This window comes from Myxine glutinosa, chromosome 11 (assembly GCF_964187855.1).
Source record: "Myxine glutinosa chromosome 11, kmMyxGlut1.1, whole genome shotgun sequence".
Lineage (NCBI taxonomy): Eukaryota > Metazoa > Chordata > Myxini > Myxiniformes > Myxinidae > Myxine > Myxine glutinosa.
Genome location: NC_136271.1, coordinates 113946093 through 113969410, shown reverse-complemented (window position 1 = coordinate 113969410; position 23318 = coordinate 113946093). Strand labels below are relative to the sequence as shown.

General features: G+C 44.4%; 1 protein-coding gene across 1 annotated transcript; it reads right to left on the bottom strand.

Moving 5' to 3' along the window:
* Positions 1 to 17184: 17184 nt before the first annotated feature.
* On the bottom strand, positions 17185 to 22261 carry LOC144894339 (cilia- and flagella-associated protein 300-like). Its single transcript, XM_078787023.1, has 4 exons — positions 21116 to 22261; positions 20392 to 20564; positions 19905 to 19971; positions 17185 to 17780 (listed from the first exon to the last, which is right to left on the bottom strand). Exons 2-4 carry the CDS (start codon positions 20562 to 20564, stop codon positions 17652 to 17654), a joined length of 369 nt encoding a protein of 122 aa, XP_078643149.1. The 5' UTR covers positions 21116 to 22261; the 3' UTR covers positions 17185 to 17651.
* Positions 22262 to 23318: the final 1057 nt, after the last annotated feature.

Below are 23318 nucleotides of genomic sequence, written 5' to 3'. Positions count from 1 at the left end.
CATAAATCTATGATCGGGGAGGGGGAGACAGCCACACCTTGCTTGCTATTCACCAGGTAGTTCACACAAGGCTGGGAGACTTCAGAATTGACTGATTCTACAGGTGATGGTTAATGTTGTACACTCACCTCCCAAACATACATCCCCCTACAAAACACTCTCACTTTAACTCATACAACCTTCTTTTCTTTAGCAATCAGCCATGTTTTTAGCAAACATTCAAATACAGTACAGTATAAATATTACGAGCAGAAAAGAACACTATCCCTCTTTTCTGATTGGAAATGGTAATGTCAACATATATTCCAAGAATAACAAGAAAGAGCAATCAGAGATTGCAGACCCTCGCCAGGATGTTTTCAGTGGTTTTAAGGCTTTTGTGTTAAAAACAAATATGGCGGTCGAACCACGTGGCCGATGACGTCATTATTATTTTATTTTATTTTCTCAAATTTATCCTGCGATGCTAAAGAAATTTCATCTTGATCGGATGAAGTGTTGTACTTGTCGAATTATGATGTCATAATGGAGGCACCTATGACATCATTAGCATATTTTATTCCCAATGGAGAGTTCTTTACAATGAGCCACGTCTCAATTTTTTCCCATGCAGCACTTTCAGATATATAGAGGTGCAAAGTTTTTCGGTTTTCCCAAGATGGCGGCCGAACCACGTGACCTATGACGTCATAATTATTTTAAAAATTCTACAAGTGGAGTTGCACCTATGGTGGAAATTTCCTGTCAATCGGACCAACGGTTGCCATTAAAATCATATTTATTCTGTGCGGACAGACAGACAAAAGGACTGAAATGCAATACCCTCGCCTGTGAGGGTAGTAATAACAAAAAGGATACTGCTCTTACTTTGCTGCGGTCTCATAATAAATAATTCTTTGAGAGGAGCTGCTGCGCTTCCACATGCAGTGCGCAAGGGCAACACTCTGCTGGGGTTCCAGCTGGGGATGACTTTGGCTCAACCTGCTCAAAGCTGGACTGGGTAAAGAAGAGACAATACATTCATTTGGGTTAAGGAAAAATCGTTTAACAGCAAATGTAAGGAGAATATCAGAAAGATTCCCACATCGTCATCCCCATAGTTACATGAAGTAGCAGGCGAGGGCGTCGATATCCGCCGCTTGAGAGTAGAACGAGGCGGCGAGAGGACGATACCTCTGCCATGCCAAGAAGTTCTTGCGCAAGTCACAAAAACATCGCTTCTCTCGAGAACAAGCGTGCACCTGGTACCTGATCTGGGCCTGAGTCTGCGCTTGGACGGCGTGAATATTTTGGGAGTCTGATCGGCATGGCAGCTGCAAAGAGTATTTGAAACCGGGCCTAATCGAATAAGTGACCCTGTGCGGATGTTTGAAAGGGAAAATGAATAAGGGAGGTTGAGAACGCCAACGTATACTTTGAGGTTGAGCTTCATTGAGCTGGGACGCAGCAGTCGAAGGCTCAAGATGATTGGACAGCGATGGCGGCACGTTTGACGACAGGAACTTGCCTTGAGCACAGATGGAACCTTCTGATGGAGATATTGCCAGGTACTTGGCTTCTTGTTGGTCCATTATGGGTGAATAGGTGACATTAGGCTTTTTACGGATTAAATGTAGTCTTACAGGTAATCCTCGTGCTGCATCAGCGCAGTCAGGTATCACAGGTTCTCCATGGTCTCGAGACGACGGATTGGCTTGATAGGTGTGTCCACTTGACCCAGAGCTAAGAGAGCTGATAACGTCGGCTGTGCCATCCATACCGACTTCCGAAGCACCGGGAGCTGAATATCCCAACGGTTCCGAGCTCAGCGGGTTGTGGTCCTTGTTGGATGAAGATGCCATGGCAACAAGCGTCGGATGGAAGACAGCCGAGGACCTCGAGATGCGTGAAGATCTCAAAAAGGACAACATCGGGTCGTGGCAACTGCGACGGAAGTTTAACGGTAAATCACGTGAAAAACAGGACGACGATGATAACCGACGAAACGGTCGTTAACGGCAACTCCAACAAACCTGAAAAAGAACGCATTAACGAACACTTTGAATTATCAACATCGAGTTGCCTTTCCCGCTTTAATTACTAAATGAGCACAAATTGAACAGACACCGATTTACGACATTTTCAGGACCTTTCCTCGAATGTCTGGTGAATATTTAAAATAATGTTCCATCTTGATATTAATGCGAACGAATAAAACGACCACAAATCCTTCCCTGCGCTCGTTTGAAAAGAACGTTTAATACCTGTCGCTGTTGATTGGTCGAAACAACATGATGGCGTTTGCTTTTAAAATAACAATGATATTAATACCTGCACGTAATAATACAATCATGTTCCCTGATATTGTTGTGCAAGAATCTTTGACGCACAGCAAAGCCTGCGTGCGCTATGGTAGCCAACCTATGGCTGCTCTGTCCGAACGGTATCAAGTACCGGGATTAGCACCTGAATACCATTTTAAAAGTCTTTGCTATGACTCGGCTGGTTATAGGCCGGGTTCGACCCACGAACTTCCAAGAGTACCGGAGTCGGGGCAAGTATTCTAACCGTTAACCGATCGTCAGTGGTCGGATCTGGATTCGGATCTTCACCAAAATCGAATCGATTCGTCTTTGTCACACATCCAACCTGTCCACCCATTATCGTCCGAATCCGTCCCCAAGGTGGGTAGTTTGATGGCTCATTCGAAGGTGGCTACTTTGAGATATTAGGATCGTGAGTTCAAGCCCTGTCATACCGTTGAATTAACACCAGGTGGGTTGACTCAGCTTGTCATCCTTCCGAGGTCTGCAAAATGAGTACCAGCTCGCTGGGATGAATGAGCCATTCAGGTATCCTACGTCGGAGTGGCGACCATTCCAGGATTGTTCCCAATAGCCGAGAAACGGTCTCGGACCCCCTATAGTACGGCAGATAGGTGAAGTATTTGGGAGAATTGTGCCTTTGATCATACACGCACGAGAGTTGGCACACAGTTAGAGTATGCCTTAAGAAAGATATTTGGCTATAGGGCCATCGCAGATTTGTCCTGTGACAACAATGGCGGCCATTTTTCAAAAAAGGACAAATCTGCGATGGCCCTATAGCCAAATATCTTCCTTAGGACGAACTCTGACTGTGTGCCAAATGCCACGCTTGTATCATCAAAGGCACAATTCCTGCACCTATCTGCCATACTACCTACGCATCATCACGATACAAAAAGGAGCGGTCTTGCTCATTCCTCATGACATTATCTCAACCTGATTAGATCACGGCTGTGATTGGCTGAATTATGTTGCCATGACAACCATCTCGCTAACTTGGCTTGTGTACGCAATATTTCAAAAACGGTTCGACATGTAGCTTTCGTATTACACACGTATTCCTCATACCATCCAAAAGGCAGAGTACCTGGAGCATTAGCTCCTTGTTTGTTGAGATATTGTGCTGTTCAGCCTGTACCTGTCACTCGATCGTAAAGAATCGTTTTTTAAAAATCCTGCTCACAGACAGACAAAGAGGGGTGAAAACATGACCTCTGCCCACCTTAGGTGGCATCGGTAACAAGTAATCGCGAAGCGAAAAGCGCGGTTAAGCATTCAAGTACGTAAGTGTGCCGTGTGCTGTACTTCATACGTGTCTGCATTTTAAAAATTCATTTTCTCGCCAATTGTTGGTCCGATTGACATGAAATTTTACCATAGGAGCGCCTCCTCCTGTAGAATATTTTTATTCATAATTATGACGTCATAGGTCACGGTACGGACGCCATCTTGGAAAAACGTTACACCTCGATATCTCCAAAACCGCTCAATGGAAAAAATTGATACATGGTTCATTGTCAAGTACTCACCATGGGGAATAAGATATGTTGATGGTGATGTCATCGGTGCTTTAATTATGACGTCATAATTCAACAAGTACAACACTTGATCTGATCAGTATGAATAAAAAAAATTCCTCTGCAATTGTTAGATCGATGGACACAAAATTATCAGAATATGTGCGGCTCCTCCTGCAGAATTTTTTAATGATAATTATAACGTCATAGGTCACGTGGTACAAACGCCATCTTGGAAAATCGAGAAAAGTGGCACCTCTATATCTCCGAAAACGCTTCATGGATTTTTTTTTTAAATGGCTCATTGTAAAGAACTCCATATGGGGAATAGGTGTTGTTAACGATGATGTCATTGATGCCATAATTATGACGTCATAATTCGACAGGGACAACGCTTAGTCTGATCAGTTTGAAATGTATTGGGCGTGATCTATGCAACAATTATATTAAAGAATATAAATTTATGATGTAATCGCTCACATGGTCTGGCAGCCACATTGGATCAAAGAAAAAAAATGTTCAAAAACAGAAGAGTTGGCTCGCAACAAGTTGACTGCGCAGGGTAAGTATTCTATGAATACCATCTAGTTACATAAAAGCAATCAATCTATTTGCTCGAGAAAGTAATCAATATACTGAGTACTGTACGTACTATTAATATCACGTCTTCTCTTCCAGTTATAAGGGGTGAGGTCCAATGGCGCCAAACTTCTGTAATGCCTTGATTAGGTACGTATTGGGCACGGCCAGGCTATGGCAGGACACTCCTCGTCTCTGCCTTTCACCTAAATGTTTAAAAGAACGGAGCTTTTCATTTCCTCGGCATACACTACCCGTCAAAAGTTTTAGATTACCTCAATTTTTTGACCAGTGTTAAGCTGCACCTCAAACCTGCAGCTCGAAGTCTTCTCTTCACAGTTGAAACTGAGACTTGCTTACTTCGATCAGTGTTAAGCTGTGCTTGAAGCTGTTGTCCTGTGAGCCGCCTATCACGCAAGCTGTTGACTCTCAGAAACTTGTCTTCTGATTCTGTTGTGGCTTTGGGTCTGCCAGACCTCTTCCTGTCCGAGTTTCCTCCAGTTTCCAATATACTACTTCCCGCTGTGCAACATTGTCCAAATAATGCTTGAGGGTGTAATAACAGTCTGTTCCAATACTGCTTTCATACAGACAGGGGGTTTGTAATGAAGTAATCAGTAGAGGTTGGGACACCTGTAAAAATTGTTTGCACCAACTTTCAAGGCTTAATTTACTTACATTGCTGCAGAACAGCTGTAAGTTGTTAACCCATTACTTGTTCCCTGAAGAAGGCCTTTTTCTTACAATATAACTGTGCAATTTACATTATTTCCCCGTTTTTGCTAACCTAAACTTCTTTTTTTAACCTCGAGCAGTTTACTGCTTACCTTTGTACCATTTCAGGTTATTCACTGGACATTAAACTGTGTAAATTTCAACAAAAACTGCAAAAATTGAGGTGTTCTAAAACTTTTGACTGGTAGTGTAGTTCTGATGGCTAACCTGTGGATCAACAACAAAAAATGATTCTTGGAAGATCCTGCCCTATGTGTGGGAATAGCCAGCATCACAAGTTGGTGATTGCAGTTTTCGCCACATATGCCCATGTACCAATGTCAAGTAGTAGATTTGTTATTGCCTAAAGTTCAGTTATAGACGTTGGGTGCTAATGTGTTATGATTTATATGATGTCTAAAAATGCTATTTCATAAAGTAAATAAAGGGTTTTTGCTTCGTTTTAGTTTTGGATGAGGAAAGGTTTAAAATGAGGTCATGCCGGACAATGGTATACGTGTGCTTTTTTCAAGGCTGGTCATAAAACCACGCCCACATGCGCTTGTTTTTGCGTAATGCAAGTAGAATGACATGAACCTATCGTTAACTATATATATTTTGTTTTAATCTCAGCAACGCATGACTCTGTATAAACATGCTTTGGATTACTCATGTACACAAACCCATAAAATATATGGGTTTGTTTGGCTAAGCATACACTCTTCTCTTTGTGAGTTACAGTTCTGTTTTCTCGGAGCCCAGAAAAACAATTGGTCCAAATGATAAAGGAAAGGCTGACTCCCCCGAATGATAACGGTGGGAGGGACTCTCGCCAGTCGCTTCGTTCTCTCGGAGATTTTTCTGATAAATCGTATTTGGTATATAAGTGAATGAGAATCAATGCGTTGCCAGGAAGGCTTGACTTGGCATGTTCTTGCTGTAGATTGCTGTAGACGTCGGTCTCCTCCGGATCCGTATAAGTTGGCTTTAATAAAAAAACTGCGTCATTTTCCAGGCTATTTGTGGACTTCTTTGGATACGAAGAGCTGATTCTTCACAGATGGTACCAGGAGTGGGGTGTCAACAGACGCGGAGGACGGGAAACGGAGCCCGATGGACAGGAGGAAGGCTGACCTGAGGCCGGCGCCGGCACGTTGATTTGACTAAAGGTGGGAGTTGTTTTATATCAGAGGGCTATTATTCCAAATTCGTACCTTCCTCCCTCGCGCGGGTTCAGTCTCCTTGTCTTCCCCGCTGTCTGCACTCGAACAGAAATTGTAAGTAGAGGCTCATTTAGGCCTCAGAATGGCGTAGCTTTGTTAAAGCCAGGATAAAACAAGTAAGGATACAAGTAAGGACTTAACAGTAAGCTTAAAGTTACAGTTAGCACCAGGAGGGGAAAATGAGGTCGGACAGCCATATAGGTTGAAACCAGGTGGCCAAGATTTTTCCAGGAAGGAACAGCCCAGAGACAAGATGGGGTATGCCATTGCATGCCAGGGAACGAAGGGCTGTGGCTAAACTTAGACGGCCAAAGGGACATGGCCAGGAAGGGTGAAATGCGTAGGTACCAGGTAGGTTTGACAAGAAGGTAGTGACAACTACGAGGTCAAGCCAGGAAGCTCTAGACTAAGTTCTAGACAAGAGGTCCAGATAAAGCAGGCCAGGACCTGGTGGACAAGAGAAAATAAATAAGCTCACAGGAAATGGGCCAGGACAAAACAATTAAGGAGGTAGTTAAGCAAGCAAATCAGCGGCTAATGCCGCTCGTCCATAATCCGGACCAAGACCCCGCGAAAGGGGAGGTAGCCACCATGCCCCCAACCCCCCCCCCCCAAGACCTGAGCTCAGCCCCGGGGCTCTAGGCAACACCCCAACACCCCCCGCCCTGCCTCCCCTTTCCACCTCAACCCACCCCCCGTCCAAACCCGTCCCAAAAAATCCTTTTCCTTGAATGAGAGACGTAACATGAATGAGGAATGAATGTATATTGGGATGTTAATTGACGTGTGTGTCTGGCCAATGTGTTTGTCTGTGTGTCATGTGCAAAGCAGAGGGTTTCGGTGTGAAACTTTGTAAGCGATCTGCTCGACTTGGGGGAAATTCAGGCCGGGAATGTCCATTTTAACGTCTATCCGAGAGAACAGGCGAGGTCCTGAACTGAGTCCGGATTTCCATCTGTTTGGGAGTTGTTTGGGAAGCGAATTGATATAAATCGGGTCAGGAAAGCACCCGGAGTGCCCTTGTCGATCTACTGTTGATATGAAGCGGTTTCTTGGAGATGGTTGCAGAATTCGAATCAATATGTGTGTTTTACTTGAATTGAAGAGTTCATTCAATGGCAGATATTGTGGATTGTATGTGTGGGATGTATCGCTGAGGCAGCTCACCTTTGAAATTGGTGTCATATAGTGCATTTTGGGGTCGGGTGCGATGAGGTTGCTCAGAGTGCCGGCGATAACTCGCCCACTCTCAGAGGAAGTGTGTGCCCAAATGCATTGTGGGTCATTTCGACTTTGCTGGATGTCGGACGTTCACATGTCAGTATCTTGTCAGAATCTTCTTCTTCATGTCATGTCCTTCATCCTTCATCTTCTTGTCAGAATTAGACATGAGTCATGAGCCATGTCGGAATAGTGGCCGGCTGCGACATATATGCCAGGCAATGTCACAGGACGAATACGTTACTTATAAGATGGATTTTTATTTAAGATGGATTTATAAGATGGATAGATGGATGGATTTATTTAAGATGGCTAAAATTAAACGATTTCAAGACAGAGTAATTAATTTCCGGAGCCAAAAAGTCTTGTTCATACAGTAAGGTACAGTGCGGAGTGGCGGCTGGAAGATGCATCGATGCATTTGTGTTGATCGATGCGGACACAGATTTAGTATGCTGGTAAGGTTGTTATTAAAACACATATGGGTCTGAGGGCAGATAATGTGGGACAAGCTGCCTCACGGGCGCTGCAGGGAGAGTATTTGGAAATTCAATAATTTGAGCAGAAATGTCACGTTTTCAACAGAACGCTGATCCGAGGAAGGAGGACGGTCGAGGTTTCAACTGTCGGTATGTGGTGTGGCTTGTGCCAAGGTGTGGACGCGAGGAGGTGCGTTGATGAAGCGTTGTGCGAACGAGGAAGGATGTGCGATGGGCATTGTGAAGCACGCCTCGTACGGAAGGTCCTTGGACGAAGTGTGACGGTTGTTGGATTCGTAGAAGTTAGCATTATGCTATGTAGAGCCACATTAATGGTCATTTGTCCATTGTCGCCGGACTTGTATTATTTGCGGAAAAAATAAAGCGCTGGTTACCCCAATTCGAAGTTTGACCTTTTAAAGTTTAGTTGACCTTTGTTCGAGATTTGTAAGGGAAAGAGGTCGGAGATAATTCACTAACCTTGGAAGAACGACAGGCGGAGTCAGTCTACAGGGTGTTGCTTTAACGACAGGATATAGAACCTAAATCTGGAGAGAATATCGGGACATATATTGTGGGTAAAACCAAAATCATGTACGTAATTAATGAACAGAGAATATCGAGTCCTGTTTGTCGTTGTAATTGTCGTTGATGTCCCGATTCAGGGGTCTCAAGAAATGTTCCATGGAGGCAGGTCCGGGGGTTTTGGTCCAGCCTGCAAGGAGTCCAGGGGCTTGTTTTAGGGCTGGGTCGCCAAAAATGGGATGCTGTGCCCATCTGGATGTAAAATTATCCATCAAGGACGGGGAATAATGTGCAGTGTGATTGGGTAAGAGGTAAAGGCCATAAAACACCAACCCCATGAGGAACGAAATAAATGGAGAGATGTTGGGATCACATGATGGTTGGGATTGAAGAACAACCTACTGGGATTTCAAACCTGTGTTTGGGTCTGGGGCAACTGGGTGATGGGCAATAGTGTATGAGTGAGTAATTATGATCTGTTTAAGTGTAAGAGGCGGTGGAGAAGAAAGGGGTGATGAAAAGTTATTTGTTTAGTGTGAAGTAGGTTGGTTGCTTATTTGTCACAGTAAGATGAGAGTTGTGTTTTTAAGCTTGGTCTTTGAATGAATTGTTGCTTGGAATGTGTTGATTGGAAAAGTGATTTCTGATCGCTGATCCGATCTGGTTTTGAATTGTTGATTTAATTTTGAATTGATTGGAGGTAATAAGGATTTGTGTTGATTTCCTGATTTGAGTTGATCTGGAAACAAAGACAGATGGGATTAATGTGTATATCAGGAACATTTTGGAAAAGAAATATGGATATATGACATTACTAAAATATAACCAAGCAATTGAGAGTTCTTGGGTTAATGGGATATAAATAAATGCATCTACAAGTTGATGGTTTATAAAAATTTAGGTCTGGATGATACTTAAACGATGAACAATGTTGGCAATATACAAAGAATGTGACTTGTTTTTTGGGGGGAAAACATGTGGTTTAAATTTGGTTGGCTAAGTTTTAAAGATGGAGATGTTTCGCAGAACTCTTATGATTATTTACATGAGTGGTGGACTATTCCATGGCGAAGCATTTTTCAGTTTTTATGATTAAGGTTTAAGGTCTTTATGATCTGTTTAGTGTATTTTTCAAAGGAGAGGGTTTTGGTCAATGATGATGCCAAGATTCCGGATGTGGATACTGGGAAACCATCGATGTTGGGGGGAATGAAGATTAATTCAGATTTAGCGTAGTTAAGTTCGAGGAAGCTGATCTGAAGCTAGAATTTTATTTCAGTTAGGCAGTTTGTCAGGATAGAGTGGGTGGTGGTGGAGCACGATTTGGTGGAGATGAAAAAGCTGGATGTCATCGGTGAAGCAGTGGAATTGGAGACCATGGTGCATTGGCTATGGTGCATGACGGATTAAGTGACCAAGGGGGGATAGGTACAGGACGAAGAGGAGGGGGCCAAGAACTGAACCTTGGGGGACACCTTAAGGGGGAGTGAATTGTGGTGATTAAGCTGTTGTAGATGCTGTCAATTTTGCTTTGGATGAATGGTCCAGGAAGGAAGGAGGGTGCAGGTGGCACCAGGTGTGAGTGCACAGGTGTGCACCAACAGGTGTGTGGAGCAAGGTGGTGGTATCCAGGGAGCTGAGGAGTTTGTTCACGTTGTAAAGTTTGTTTATTTAGTTTGTTTATTGTAGAGAAGAGTGCTTTTGGGATTCCGGAGCCAGAGTGGATAATTTGAGAGTAGTAGGTGGTCCATGTGAAGCTTGGGAGTGAACTGATTTGGGTTTAATAGGCACAAGCTGGTCTAAACAGGGTGAGGAGGATGGCGTGATTGATGATGTCAAAGGAGGCGTTGAGGTGAGGAGGATGAAAATGTTGAGGTTGCCGGCATCAGAGGAGAGAAAAGGTCGCTGGTGATTTTGAGGAGAGCAGTTTCAGTACTGTGGCTGGAGCAGAATCCGGATTGGGATGTTTCATACAGGTTATTGGCAGAGTGGTGATGTTTGAGTTGAGTGGCCACAGCACGTTCCAAAACTTTTGACAGAAAGGGTAGGTTGGAGATGGGTCTGAAGTTATTTAGGGTGTCAGGGTTTAGTCCAGGGTTTTTCCAAAATGGGGGTGAAGTTTCACGAGTTTTTGGGGAAATCGGTATGTGGAGCTGGATTAAGTTGGAACTGCTTGATGAGCCATGGAGATGGATTGGGTTTTGTTGTTGGTTGTCTGGGTGTTCGGTTGTTGCATTGCCAAAGGTTTCTGTGTGGTGGACACACTCGTTGGCTGTTGTCTTGTGTGACGTGGATGGAGATGTATGTGGCTGCGTGTGGCTGCCTGGAGGGGAAGGCGGCTACAGTGGTTGATATTGGTTGTGGGTTGTCCGGGGTGCTTCGATTTGCATAAGGGGTGAAGATTGGGATATTACATTATTTTGAGTAAGTATTGGCATGAGTAATTACAGAAGTAATTATGAGTTATTATGAGTAATTAGTGGTATGAGTATTAGTTATGAGTTCCAGGTGTTGAGCTAGTTATGCTAGTTATCCAGCTAGTTATGAGTAAGTGATTATTTTAGTAAAATTACATGTTTCGCTGTGTTGTTGATCTGGGGACAAGCTAGTTTGATGGGTACCCTGGGGTCTTCAGCGTGTCTATGTGTTTGTCTGGCTGTTACACTAGACTCTGGGATGTGTTTTCATGAGACGAATTTCAGAATTGATGACAATTCAGTGAGTATGGTGGACAACGTGAAGTGGCTGGTGTGAAGGAAGGGGTTGGGAAAGATGGACCCCCTTCACGAATACCCAGTAGGGTAGCTTAATTTCAGACATAACAGTGAGAATCTATTGTGAGCGAATCACAGTGGGTGAGGAAAACATTGTGTGTGACCAGACACCAGAACTGACCAGAATTGAAATTGGAAGTAGACCAGGTTATTTCTATTATTTGTTTATTCGTGAAAATAAATAAATAATAGGGGGAGGTTAATGGAGGTTAATGGTGGTTTGTTTGTGTTAATGGAGGTTAATGGTGGTTTGTTTGTATTAATCGAGGTTAATGGTGGTTTGTGTTTGTGTTAATGGAGGTTAAAGGTGGTTGGTTTGTGGTAATTCTAGTTGAAACTCTCGCTGAAGTAATTTTCGTTTATTGGAAAGGAGAAAAGGTGTTCTATGAAACTATGAATTGAATGAATTGAATCTATGAATTGGAGACCTGTAGACCAGGCGCTCCCAGGAGACTTGTGGACCAGGTGTTCCACCAGAGGAAAAAGACCAGGTGTTCGTGGAGCACTTCACCTGCAAGAACGCCTTGGAACCAAGGTGGAAGGGACCAGTCCAGGTGTTGCTGACTACACCAACGGCAGTCTTTCGCGAGGGCAAGACCTCGTGGATCCACGCCACGCACTGTAAGTTGGCCATACAAGCACCAGACACCACACCCCCAGAACACAGTAAGGATGGGCCTAATCATAGGTACAATACTATTGATAGCGACAGCAGCTAGGGGAAACTCCGATTCCAATAGATGCAAAAAACGAAACCCGACACCTCACCGTAACATGGGGACAAAGAGTATCACTACCATGTTTCGAACAGAAAGCCCTGCACACAAATTGGGTGAACATAAATTGGCTAGCACTGTCGGCAGGGCCTGGACGCGTTGGCATGATACTACAAAAGCAACGAGAGTTCCGGGAAGACGGGCAAGCTAGCATTAAGACCTTGGCCCAACCAGGATACCAATGGGGAACCCCTGATTTTAAGCTACAAACACGCACACGCCTAGGGAAAGACATGACCATGCAGGTCCGGTGCAGCGTCTGGACCCCTGGCGCGGCCGGTGGCGAAAGGAACTACATACCATGCATCGAATACATACTCACGCCACAACCCCAGGATAAGGCCCCAAAGAGGGGGGAAAACACATATTGGAAAGTGGCCAGGGAAGTGGCAACAATTCAAAATAGGACACACTGCTGGTCGTGCAGGCGCTTTCCCCAAGCAGGCACCACAGGAATACACATGATAGTGCTACCTCTGTCCCTCAATGACCTCTGCTCACAACCTATCGATTCCCCATGTTTAGTCACCACGCTGGAAAGAGAAGGGGTTGACAACGGCAAGAGTTGCAATCGACAATTTAATTATCGCCCGTCAATGATTGCCCATGTGGCCGAGAGGCCTGCCCCCGTCTGGGTCAAACCACAGAAAGGGAGGGTCTGCCTCCAGGGTTCCGGCCACTTGCGTATGGGAGAATCAGAATGCGCCTACACTCTCCCCGGGAAGCTGGGACAAGGGAGCTCGGGGATTACATTACGAATAGTACTGCAAGATAAACACAACCACAACATAACGGCTATAACATTCTCTAGGGGGGTTAGTAGGATTAATGGGGTGGTAAAGGGACTCCAGTGCTTATCCACCCACCTGGTCCCACCCCATGGGACAATGTTTATATGCGGCGACAAGGCTTACCCCTATTTACCAAATAATTGGGGGGGCACATGTTATCTGGGTTCAGTTCTTCCTGACGTTGAGATACTGGGTGAGCTAGACCCAAAGTCCTTGGACAGGCGTTATAAGAGGTCAGTCATGAACGAAGATGGAACCACTAAACTACACGGGAGTCTATGGGAAAAGGTGTTTGGTTTCTTCTTCCCAGGAGCGGGCACAGTCATGGATAGTTTCCGGATAGACAAATTGGCTTTGGCCCTAGAAAAGGTGGCAAACGACACCGCTACGGCTCATGACATACTATTGGATCGATCGGATCGCGCGCGAAAATTCTTATACATTTAGCTGGCTCACTGACTGGTTCCAGGGATGGACGGGCACCATAGTGAAGTGGTTATTGACCGCACTGGCTGTGATAATCGGGGTAGTAATTTGGGGGGCACTAATGAAATCTCTAGTCCTCCTCTGTATGAGAAAGTATTTTACAGGATGGAAAGTGAAGAAGCCGCCGACAACAACTATGGCTCTGACCACAGAGGCCGTCGACCTGAACGGGTCCTTCAACAAGGCAGTTGCGACCGGCGCTCCAGAAAATTGCATTGAATTTTGTAACAACTGTGATACTTGTGTGGATCCCATGTGGGAACTGGCTGCTGCCTGTAACGGTGTATGTGATGACTGTGATACTTGTGCTATAAACCCCTTGCGTGTACTGGCTAACGCTGCTTATGTATTACAAGCGGACAGCTGCACGCCCCCTTCCGACCCAACTATGGATCTGATTGCGACACTGGGTCTGGCGGTCGAGGGACCCGACGTGGATATCCTAGACCCGCAAGCCGACCAGGCGCCCATGGGAGACTTTGACATAAAGGAAGTCCCTCTCTTTTCTTCAAATGTTTCGGATCTCTTTGATCCAAATGTTTCGGATCTCTTTGATCCACATGTTGCGGATCTCTTTGCTTCAAGTGATTCGGATTCGGATTTTTACGCTCTGTACCCTGACCAGGAAATTGAGACACAAGATACTGACGACATTTTGTATTCCCCAGAACAGCAACACGTGAGGGACCTCATGGGCATGACCGTTGATTAACTTCGAAGATCTGCAAGGACTGCGTCTGCAAAGGGTGGGGGGAGCCAGTTCCGCAGGGGAAGTGATGCACCCTCTGGCGGAGCAGAACCTCATCTGGACCAGACGTCTTCGTTGTGGATCCGAAACGTTAATGAACTTTCATGTTTTGAGCCCTCAGGCTCCGAGCACGCACCACACGACACGTTCGCCAAATGCACGGGCGAGGCGCTTTGGGCGCACGATATGCCCTTGGGAGATACCCGCATTACACAATTATTTTTTCAATACCCGCATTACACAATTATTTTTCAATAAAGCCCGATGTGGCACGTTGTCTCTTAAGATACTTTGTCTCGACGAGACAAGAGGAAGGAATGTCAAGTAGTAGATTTGTTATTGCCTAAAGTTCAGTTATAGACGTTGGGTGCTAATGTGTTATGATTTATATGATGTCTAAAAATGCTATTTCATAAAGTAAATAAAGGGTTTTTGCTTCGTTTTAGTTTTGGATGAGGAAAGGTTTAAAATGAGGTCATGCCGGACAATGGTATACGTGTGCTTTTTTCAAGGCTGGTCATAAAACCACGCCCACATGCGCTTGTTTTTGCGTAATGCAAGTAGAATGACATGAACCTATCGTTAACTATATATATTTTGTTTTAATCTCAGCAACGCATGACTCTGTATAAACATGCTTTGGATTACTCATGTACACAAACCCATAAAATATATGGGTTTGTTTGGCTAAGCATACACTCTTCTCTTTGTGAGTTACAGTTCTGTTTTCTCGGAGCCCAGAAAAACAATTGGTCCAAATGATAAAGGAAAGGCTGACTCCCCCGAATGATAACGGTGGGAGGGACTCTCGCCAGTCGCTTCGTTCTCTCGGAGATTTTTCTGATAAATCGTATTTGGTATATAAGTGAATGAGAATCAATGCGTTGCCAGGAAGGCTTGACTTGGCATGTTCTTGCTGTAGATTGCTGTAGACGTCGGTCTCCTCCGGATCCGTATAAGTTGGCTTTAATAAAAAAACTGCGTCATTTTCCAGGCTATTTGTGGACTTCTTTGGATACGAAGAGCTGATTCTTCACACCAATACACAAACCTTCCTTATTTCCTTTTCTTTTTGCATCACAAACATTCCTGTGAGTTCCCTGCATCCACCACCATTGGTTTCGTTGAAATCCAATAGTCCGTTCTCAAGTTATAGCACGACAGACAGACAGAGAGCAGACAAAGCTCCTTCGATTAATATAGACGTCATAAGTGATTAAATAAATCCACATTTAATATTTTTTGGAAAAAATATCCTTGATAGATTACAACTGAATTTGATAGATTTTGAATTTGATAGATTTTGGTAGATTTGTGGCCCTGAATGGGTTTCTCTCATTTCCTCTTCCTGTTCAGGCTGGAGTTCCCCAAGGCAGTGTTCTGGGACCTGTGCTATTTCTGGTCTTCATCAATGATCTCTCTGCCTCTCTGGAAAATCCTCTCTATCTCTTTGCTGATGACTCCACTCTCTGCCGCTCCATACCTCATCCCTCAGTTCGGCAGTCTGCAGCCTCCTCACTCTCTGCAGACCTGGACAAAATCACAGACTGGTCAAACAAGTGGAACATGTCTTTCAATCCAGACAAATCTCACACTCTTACTATGTCTCGCCGAAAAGACAGACTGGACAACCCTCCCATCTACTTTCTCAACAACCCACTCCAAGAGGTTCTGTCACTTAAGCTTTTGGGTCTCACTATCTGCCATGATCTTTCCTGGGAAAACCACATTTCCAATCTGGCCTCCAAAGCCAGTCGCCGACTGAGCATCATGCGTCGTGCGAAGTCCTTCCTTGGCACATCTGAGCTCCTCACCACATACAAGGCTTTCATCCGCAGCTCAATGGAAGTGTTCTCCCCTCTGGGCCGGTGCTCCTGCCTCACACCTAGCTCGAATTCACGCTGTTGAAACCAAAGCATTCAGAATCATTGGAATCTCCCGCGATGAAGTTAACTCCGAGGGCCTTTCACTCACTCACCGCAGGCAGGTTGGTGGTCTTTCTGTCTTCTACCGACTCCTCTCCGGCCTTGCTCCCCGAGCTCTCTCAGGGCTCTATCCCCCAAATATTTCTGCAGGTCGCACAAGATCTGCCTGCAACCGTCTTATGGTTAAACTGCCAAAATCTAGGCTCTGTGCTCACCTTCACTCTTTCATTCCTCTTTTATCCCACCTCTGGAACAAACTCCCTCACTCTCTTCAATCCCTCTCCTCCCTCCAGATTTTTAAAACAGCTGTTCACCACCATCTCTTATCTTCCCCCATCCAAAACCTTGATCTTTTCTACCCCCGTTAATTCACTCCAGATCCACTTTTCTGAAATTCCGACTCCTTTCCTGGAAGTCCTAGCTGTGTCCATGTGTTTTATACCTCTCCCACCACTCTCCCCACCCCCTTCCCACGCCTCCCACCCCCCAAGTCCTCTCCCTCCCACAGATCTCCCGATGTCCCTGTTCTCTACTTTTGTGCTTGTGTGCTTCCCTTTCTCTCCCCATCTTGTCTCCCGCTCCCTTTATTGTATGTTTTATATGTCCGGTTATTTTTTTTTTTGGTGATTAATGTTAGCTCTTACACGAGCCTCGATTTTGTATTAAAAAAAAAACAAAAAAAACTGTGGTGAACAGTATCATCATGAACATACTGAAGTTGCAACCACGTGAGAATATGTGTCGTGTACAACTGCGTGAGCACCATTTACAAAGGGTGTGAGCAGCATGATTGAGACGTTTTAAACAAGTAAAGTCACAGGTAATTAATTGTTTCAAGGGCTATCGACATAGCCTGGAGATATGCACACTCGTCTCAAATGTCCAGCATGGATTTGAACCTCGAGCCAACTATAAACCGTCACCCTGGTGCTCTGAATGAAGGGCGAGACATCATTGCGTGCGCCGGCCTACATCGGATTGACGGTGTGTAAGCTTGATCAGCACACCCTGCCAATTTGTCACATATCACCACCATAGGTGTTTTCATCTTCTCAGAAGACGTTCACTGCTTTCGGACAGCATTCAAATTTTCATTTCTGAGAATAATATGAATCATGGCCAGAAGTGGAAACAGTTTAATGAACATGAATCGAGCAAAGATACAGAAGTGAAGTGCAGTATAACAAACCAAATTTCATCATTAAATATATATTTTCTGACATAAAACAAAAATACAATTAAGTAGCAGAAAATGTTTTTTAGCAAGTGCAAATTTTAATCGAGTTTGGAGTGAAACAAGAAAGAAGAAGAGTTATAGATTTAATAATTCAGAGCCTCCCTAGGTCATATAGATCACAGTAGATCTGACATACAGACCAATTATAATAGTCCCTTTTGTCCCTTCGGAATGGGAAAATGTAACAATTGTGGAACTTCTTCAATGGTTTTAACCGGGTGAAGAACTCGGGTTTGTAGATAGTTTCAACTCTATCATTTGTTTTGGCTTTAACACCCGGTAACTTCAATCTGTTGGCAATATTGTTAGCGTTAACTCAAATATTCTCACCGCCAACCCAAGGTAACATATTACCAACCGGTTTTAGTCCCGTAACAATGGTAGAGTACAGTTGCTTGATGTTTGCTTGGATCAAGTATGAGGTAAGCAAAGTTTTGTTCATGCTCACGTGGAGATGGATAGCAACTTCCATGTTTGTCCTGCAAAAAGATTTCATCACATGGAATGATTACAGCGGTGTTAGAGATAGTGGAGGTCATAAGCATATAAAAGTTGTTGGAAATCCATAATGGTGTTTCGAAAGGGGAAATAGACCCAGTGGTGCCCATCTCCTCTGCGGACCAGGGTTCTGAGCAGCTACGGGAATCGAACCCGCAATAGTAAATGCAACGAGGTTTCAGCAATTGCACCACAATGAGTCTCAATTTTTAGCTCACCTGGAACTAAGTTCAGATGAGCTTATGCGATGGCGCCTCGTCCGTCCGTCCAGTCCGTAAACACTTGCAACATCTTCTCCGAAACCGCTGATGGGATTGTGACCAAACTTGGCACAAATAAAATTATTATGTTTTGACTAAAGTTTGCTCACGACGTTAAAAAGAAAAGTCCTCCCCTTTGGGGGTGTATGGGGGAGGGGGTTGCCCCCCCCAAAATAGGTATTTCCTTTCCTTTTCGATGAAACTCGACCACAACCTTCATTACCCATGATGCACCAAAGTTTGTTAAAAGAATTTTTTAAAAATCGGGATCTAAGGTAGATTATGGGGGAGGGGGGGAAGGTGGAGGACAGGTGAACCTGCCCCACAAACATAGGTATCTTTTGTTTGTTTGTTTAAAGTCTTATGATTATGTTAGTATGATTCTACCTGCTGCCCTGCCTTCTAGCAACCATTGAAATTGATTTAAAATACCTTTAGTCAGTGCAGTATACTGTTTATTCTACCAGCTGAGCACCCAGGGGTATTGCACGTACACTACATGACCAAAAGTATGTGGACACCCGAACATCGAACATCTCATTTCAAAATCATGGGCATTAATATGGAGTTGGTCCCCCCCCACCCCCCTCGCCCTCCCCTCTTTGCTGCTATAACAGCCTCCACTCTTCTGGGAAGGCTTTCCACTAGTTGTTGGAACATTGCTGTTGGGATTTGCTTCCATTCTGCCACAAGAGCATTAGTGAGGTCGGGCACTGATGTTGGGCGATTAGGCCCGGCTCGCTGTCGGCATTCCAATTCATCCCAAAGGTGTTTGATGGGGTTGTGGTCAGGGCTCTGTGCAGGCCAATCAAGTTCTTCCACACCGATCTCAACAAACCATTTCTGTATGGACCTCGCTTTGTGCAAGGGGGCATTGTCATGCTGAAACAGGAAAGAGCCTTCCCCAAACTGTTGCCACAAAGTTGGAAGCACACAATTGTCTAGAACGTCATTGTATCCTGCAGCGTGAAGATTTCCCTTCACTGGAACTAAGTGGCCAAGCCGGAACCACGAAAAACAGCCCCAGCCCATTATTCCTCCTCTAACAAACTTTACAGTTGGCACTATGCATTCAGGCAGTTGCGTTCTCCTGACATCCGACAAACCCAGATTCATCCGTTAGACTGCCAGATGGTGAATTGTGATTCATCACTCCAGAGAACGCGTTTCCACTGCTCCAGAGTCCAATGGCAGTGAGCTTTACACCACTCCAGCCGACGCTTGCATTGCCCATGGTGATCTTAGGCTTGTGTGCGGCTGCTCGGCCATGGAAACCCATTTCATGAAGCTGCCGACGAACAGTTGTTGTGCTGGCGGTGCTTCCAGAGGCAGTTTGGAACTCGGTAGTGAGTGTTGCAACTGAAGGCAGACAATTTCAACGCGCTCCACGCTTCAGCACTCGGCGGTCCCTTTCTGTGATCTTGTGTGGCCCATCACTTCGCAGCTGAGCTGTTGTTGCTCCTAGACGTTTCCACTTCACAATAACAGCACTTAACATTTGACAGGGCAGAAATTTTACAAACTGACTTGTTGGAAAGGTGGCATCCAATGACGGTGCCACGTTGAAAGTCACTGAGATCGTCAGTCCGGCCCATTCAACTGACATTGTTTGTCTATGGAGATTGCATGGCTGTGTGCTTGATCATATATACCTGTCAGGAATAGGTGTGGCTGAAACAGCCGAATCCACTAATTATAAGAGGTGTCCGCATACTTTTGGTCATGTTGTGTATGTTTATTATTATTATTATAGATTTGTTAGGTTTTGTATACCGTAGTTCTAAGGACATCCTTTTCGTGATTATAGTGCTTATCAAGAATGTGTTGCTTTCATTCGATACTTACGTAAGCAGTAATTCGATATACAGCAGATGTAATCCGTATTGACTTGGTATCTGAATCCTTCACAACACTGTAAGGAATAAAATACAGTGAAATATTTTCTCCATTCTGCAATTATCTGAAAATCCCCAAATAATACAGGTGACAACTTGTCACTTCAAGCCTCCTCACCCTCCTCGACACCATGCTGACTACAATTGTGATCCATCACAACATCACCCACGGTGATACTCAGAGCAACTTTTGACAAACCAGATTAATGATGACCAGAACTCCCATACCGTCCATTTTCATTTCACTTCCATACTCAGCTGCCCGTGTAAGATCATTGTTTCTCAAATTAAAACAAATTACAGCACATGTTCTTTTTACTATCAGTAAAAAATAAGCTTTCTGAAATTTCTCATTTGTAACCTTGACTACATCTGGGGAAAAGACGTAAGCATGAGTTCTGTATGGGAGCTTATGTATAATATTTGAAAGTGCTGACCCAATGAGTTGTTTGTAAATATCCTTGGTAATATCAAAGTAAGGATCAATGACATCTTCAAATTGACACACAACACCACCAAGGCACAGGTGGCGGAAAAGCACGTAGAGGAACTCTTTCTTCTCCCTTTCACTGTAGGTTTCCGCGAGCTCAGAATCGGGCATCAAAAGCATCTGCAGGAAGAAAACGTCATAATCGTCAGCGTCATCGTAATAATATTCAGCATCACCAACACACAATTGCAGATCCTAATTTTATCTTCATCTTTTGAAAGATTTTCATGCATTGTTTGATGCTCATGGATAAGTGAAGGACTGAAATGACTGAGTTGTGATTTTGTGGATAGTGTGGAGTCTTGAGACAGGGAAGGAGAATAAAAATGGTTAAGACTTTGAAGAGGTTCCTCATTGGGAAAAGTTGGACAAAAAGGACAAATCTAACAAGGCGAGTGAACCATTTTTGAATTTTCTTTTTTGAAGTTAAAATAAGTGAAGGGTCGGGACAGTAATGTGGGAGAAGTGGGGTGAAAATGAAAGGTATTTTGAAAAAGATGGAAGCAAGGATAAGGAAGGGAAGGATTATATATGGGAGAGGAAATGAAAGGAGGGCAGGGGGGGTGGGGGGGGAGAAGATATAATATTTTAATATATGCAATTTTTGTATATGTATATCTATATATATATATATATAATATATAAATCGATGGCCGCTCATGTTGCATCACCTCTCGTAGTCTGTCTGAAATCAGAAAATCCCCACAAGGTTCATCAAGCCGTTTGACCAGTCGGCCATTGTCACGGGTGACACCAACAGCAGCCAGGCGGTCAAAGAAATTGAGGGTCACCTGGGTGCAGTACAGCTCTTCAGCAATGGCCTGCTGCACTTTACACCCTAACAAAAACAAAAATTTCTCTCACATCTGCTGTACATTTTTCTACTTTAGTCTCTTTACTTCAGGGAGCAAGCATTCATTTAACCAGGATAGCTCAGTTCGGGCACGTGGCTTTGAGCTGTCATCTGGGTTCGTTTCCCAGCATCACGATAAAGCGTCTCCCTGGTGCTGCAACAGTGAGTACGGCCGGCGTCCTTCAGATGGACATTAAGGCAGTTGCCTTGTCTACTAGCGCTTGCTTGTGAATGTTAAGTATCAAGTGGTACCTTTTGAAAGGAGTCAGCCATTTTGTTTTGGTACCATTACCAAAATCAAAAGTCCAATTTGAAAAAAAAGCTCAAGTACTCCAATTGTACCTTCATAAACTCTTACTCATCCTACCTAACCAAGGTACTCAATCACGACCAGATCCAAATCAACACTACTGTGCCCATGTAGCACCAAGACCCTCAGTCAAGACAGCCAAATCATTCATGAGCCTACCTGCTGTGGGACATGGGAATCTGAACTCAACTTCATTTGAGTAATACAAATTAAGCAGCATCTAAAACTACTGCATCTTCTAAGTCTACAAAATTAAGTTAAGTGCGACCCCTGTTAGTAGCAATTTTGAGCTATGGCGGCCATCTTGAATTTTCCATTTTTGCTTACTTTCTCATCTAATTGCATCAAGGAGGTCAACTGTCATCTGCTTGGAAATCAACCAACATCACCGCTTCACACAAAAAGGTGCAAAAACAGATCCTAGCAACTACAGACCAATCAGCCTTCTCCCAATTATCAGCAAAGTCAAGGAATCCATCATTGCTTCGGATATGAAATCTTTCCTCTTCTCCATTAGCTTGATCTCTGATCATCAATTTGGTTTCAGACCAGGTCACTCTACTCTGGACATGCTGCTTCTGCTGTCTCAACAATGGATGGAGGTCCTCAATGCCAAACAGGAAATTAGAGCTGTCTCCCTCGACATATCACGTGCCTTCGATACGGTCTGGCACCCCGCTCTGCTCACCAAACTCTCCTCCTTTGGTATCCATGGAAATCTCCACGCATGGCTGGCGGACGTCCTCTCTAGTCGTAGTCAACGTGTGGCCCTGAATGGGTTTCTCTCATCTCCTCTTCCTGTTCAGGCTGGAGTTCCCCAAGGCAGTGTTCTGGGCCCTGTGCTTTTTCTGGTCTTCATCAATGATCTCTCTGCCTCTCTTGAAAATTCTCTCTATCTCTTTGCTGATAGCTCCACTCTCTGCCACTCCATTCCTCATCCCTCAGATCGGCAGTCTGCAGCCTCCTCACTCTCTGCAGACCTGGACAAAATCACAGACTGGGCAAACAAGTGGAACATGTCTTTCAATCCTGACAAATCTCACACTCTTACGACGTCTCTCTGAAAAGACCGACTGGACAACCCTCCCATCTACTAGTGGACATCTACTAGTGAAACCACTAGTGAAACAACCGAAAAATATTTAAATGCTTTTTCAAGGTGTCATGCCTTTTTATCTATTGGCTTAGCCTGGTGTTAGCTTAGCGGTTAGGGTGCTGGCTTGGGATCCTAGGATCCTGGGTTTGAATCCCGGTTTATCGCTGAATTAACACCAGGGGGGTTGACTCAGCCTGTCATCCTTCCGAGGTCGGCAAATTGAGTACCAGGTCACTGGTAATTCCCTGTGTGTCGCAAGAGGGGACTAACAGGGTTGGCGGCAGGAAGGGCATCCGGCCATAAAACATTGCTTCAAAAAGGGGACCAGGGTGCCCCAAAAAGGCCAAACCCTGCTCTGCGGGGAAAAATGGCCTCTAAAGGTGGTTCATGCCTTTTTATCTATTATCTTTTTTTTTTCAGGAAGCGTTTCTCTTTGGCTTGAATTTGTTTTGCTTGTCCTCGTGCAATAATGTTTCTGTATCCTCACTTGGTTCAGCTAGAAATGCTTTTCATATTATTGCGCAAATTTGCTGCATTTGTCATTGGTTTGTTGTTGCTGTTGATACTTCAGTTGACTTGCATATCAGATGAACGTTTATTTATTTATTTATTTTT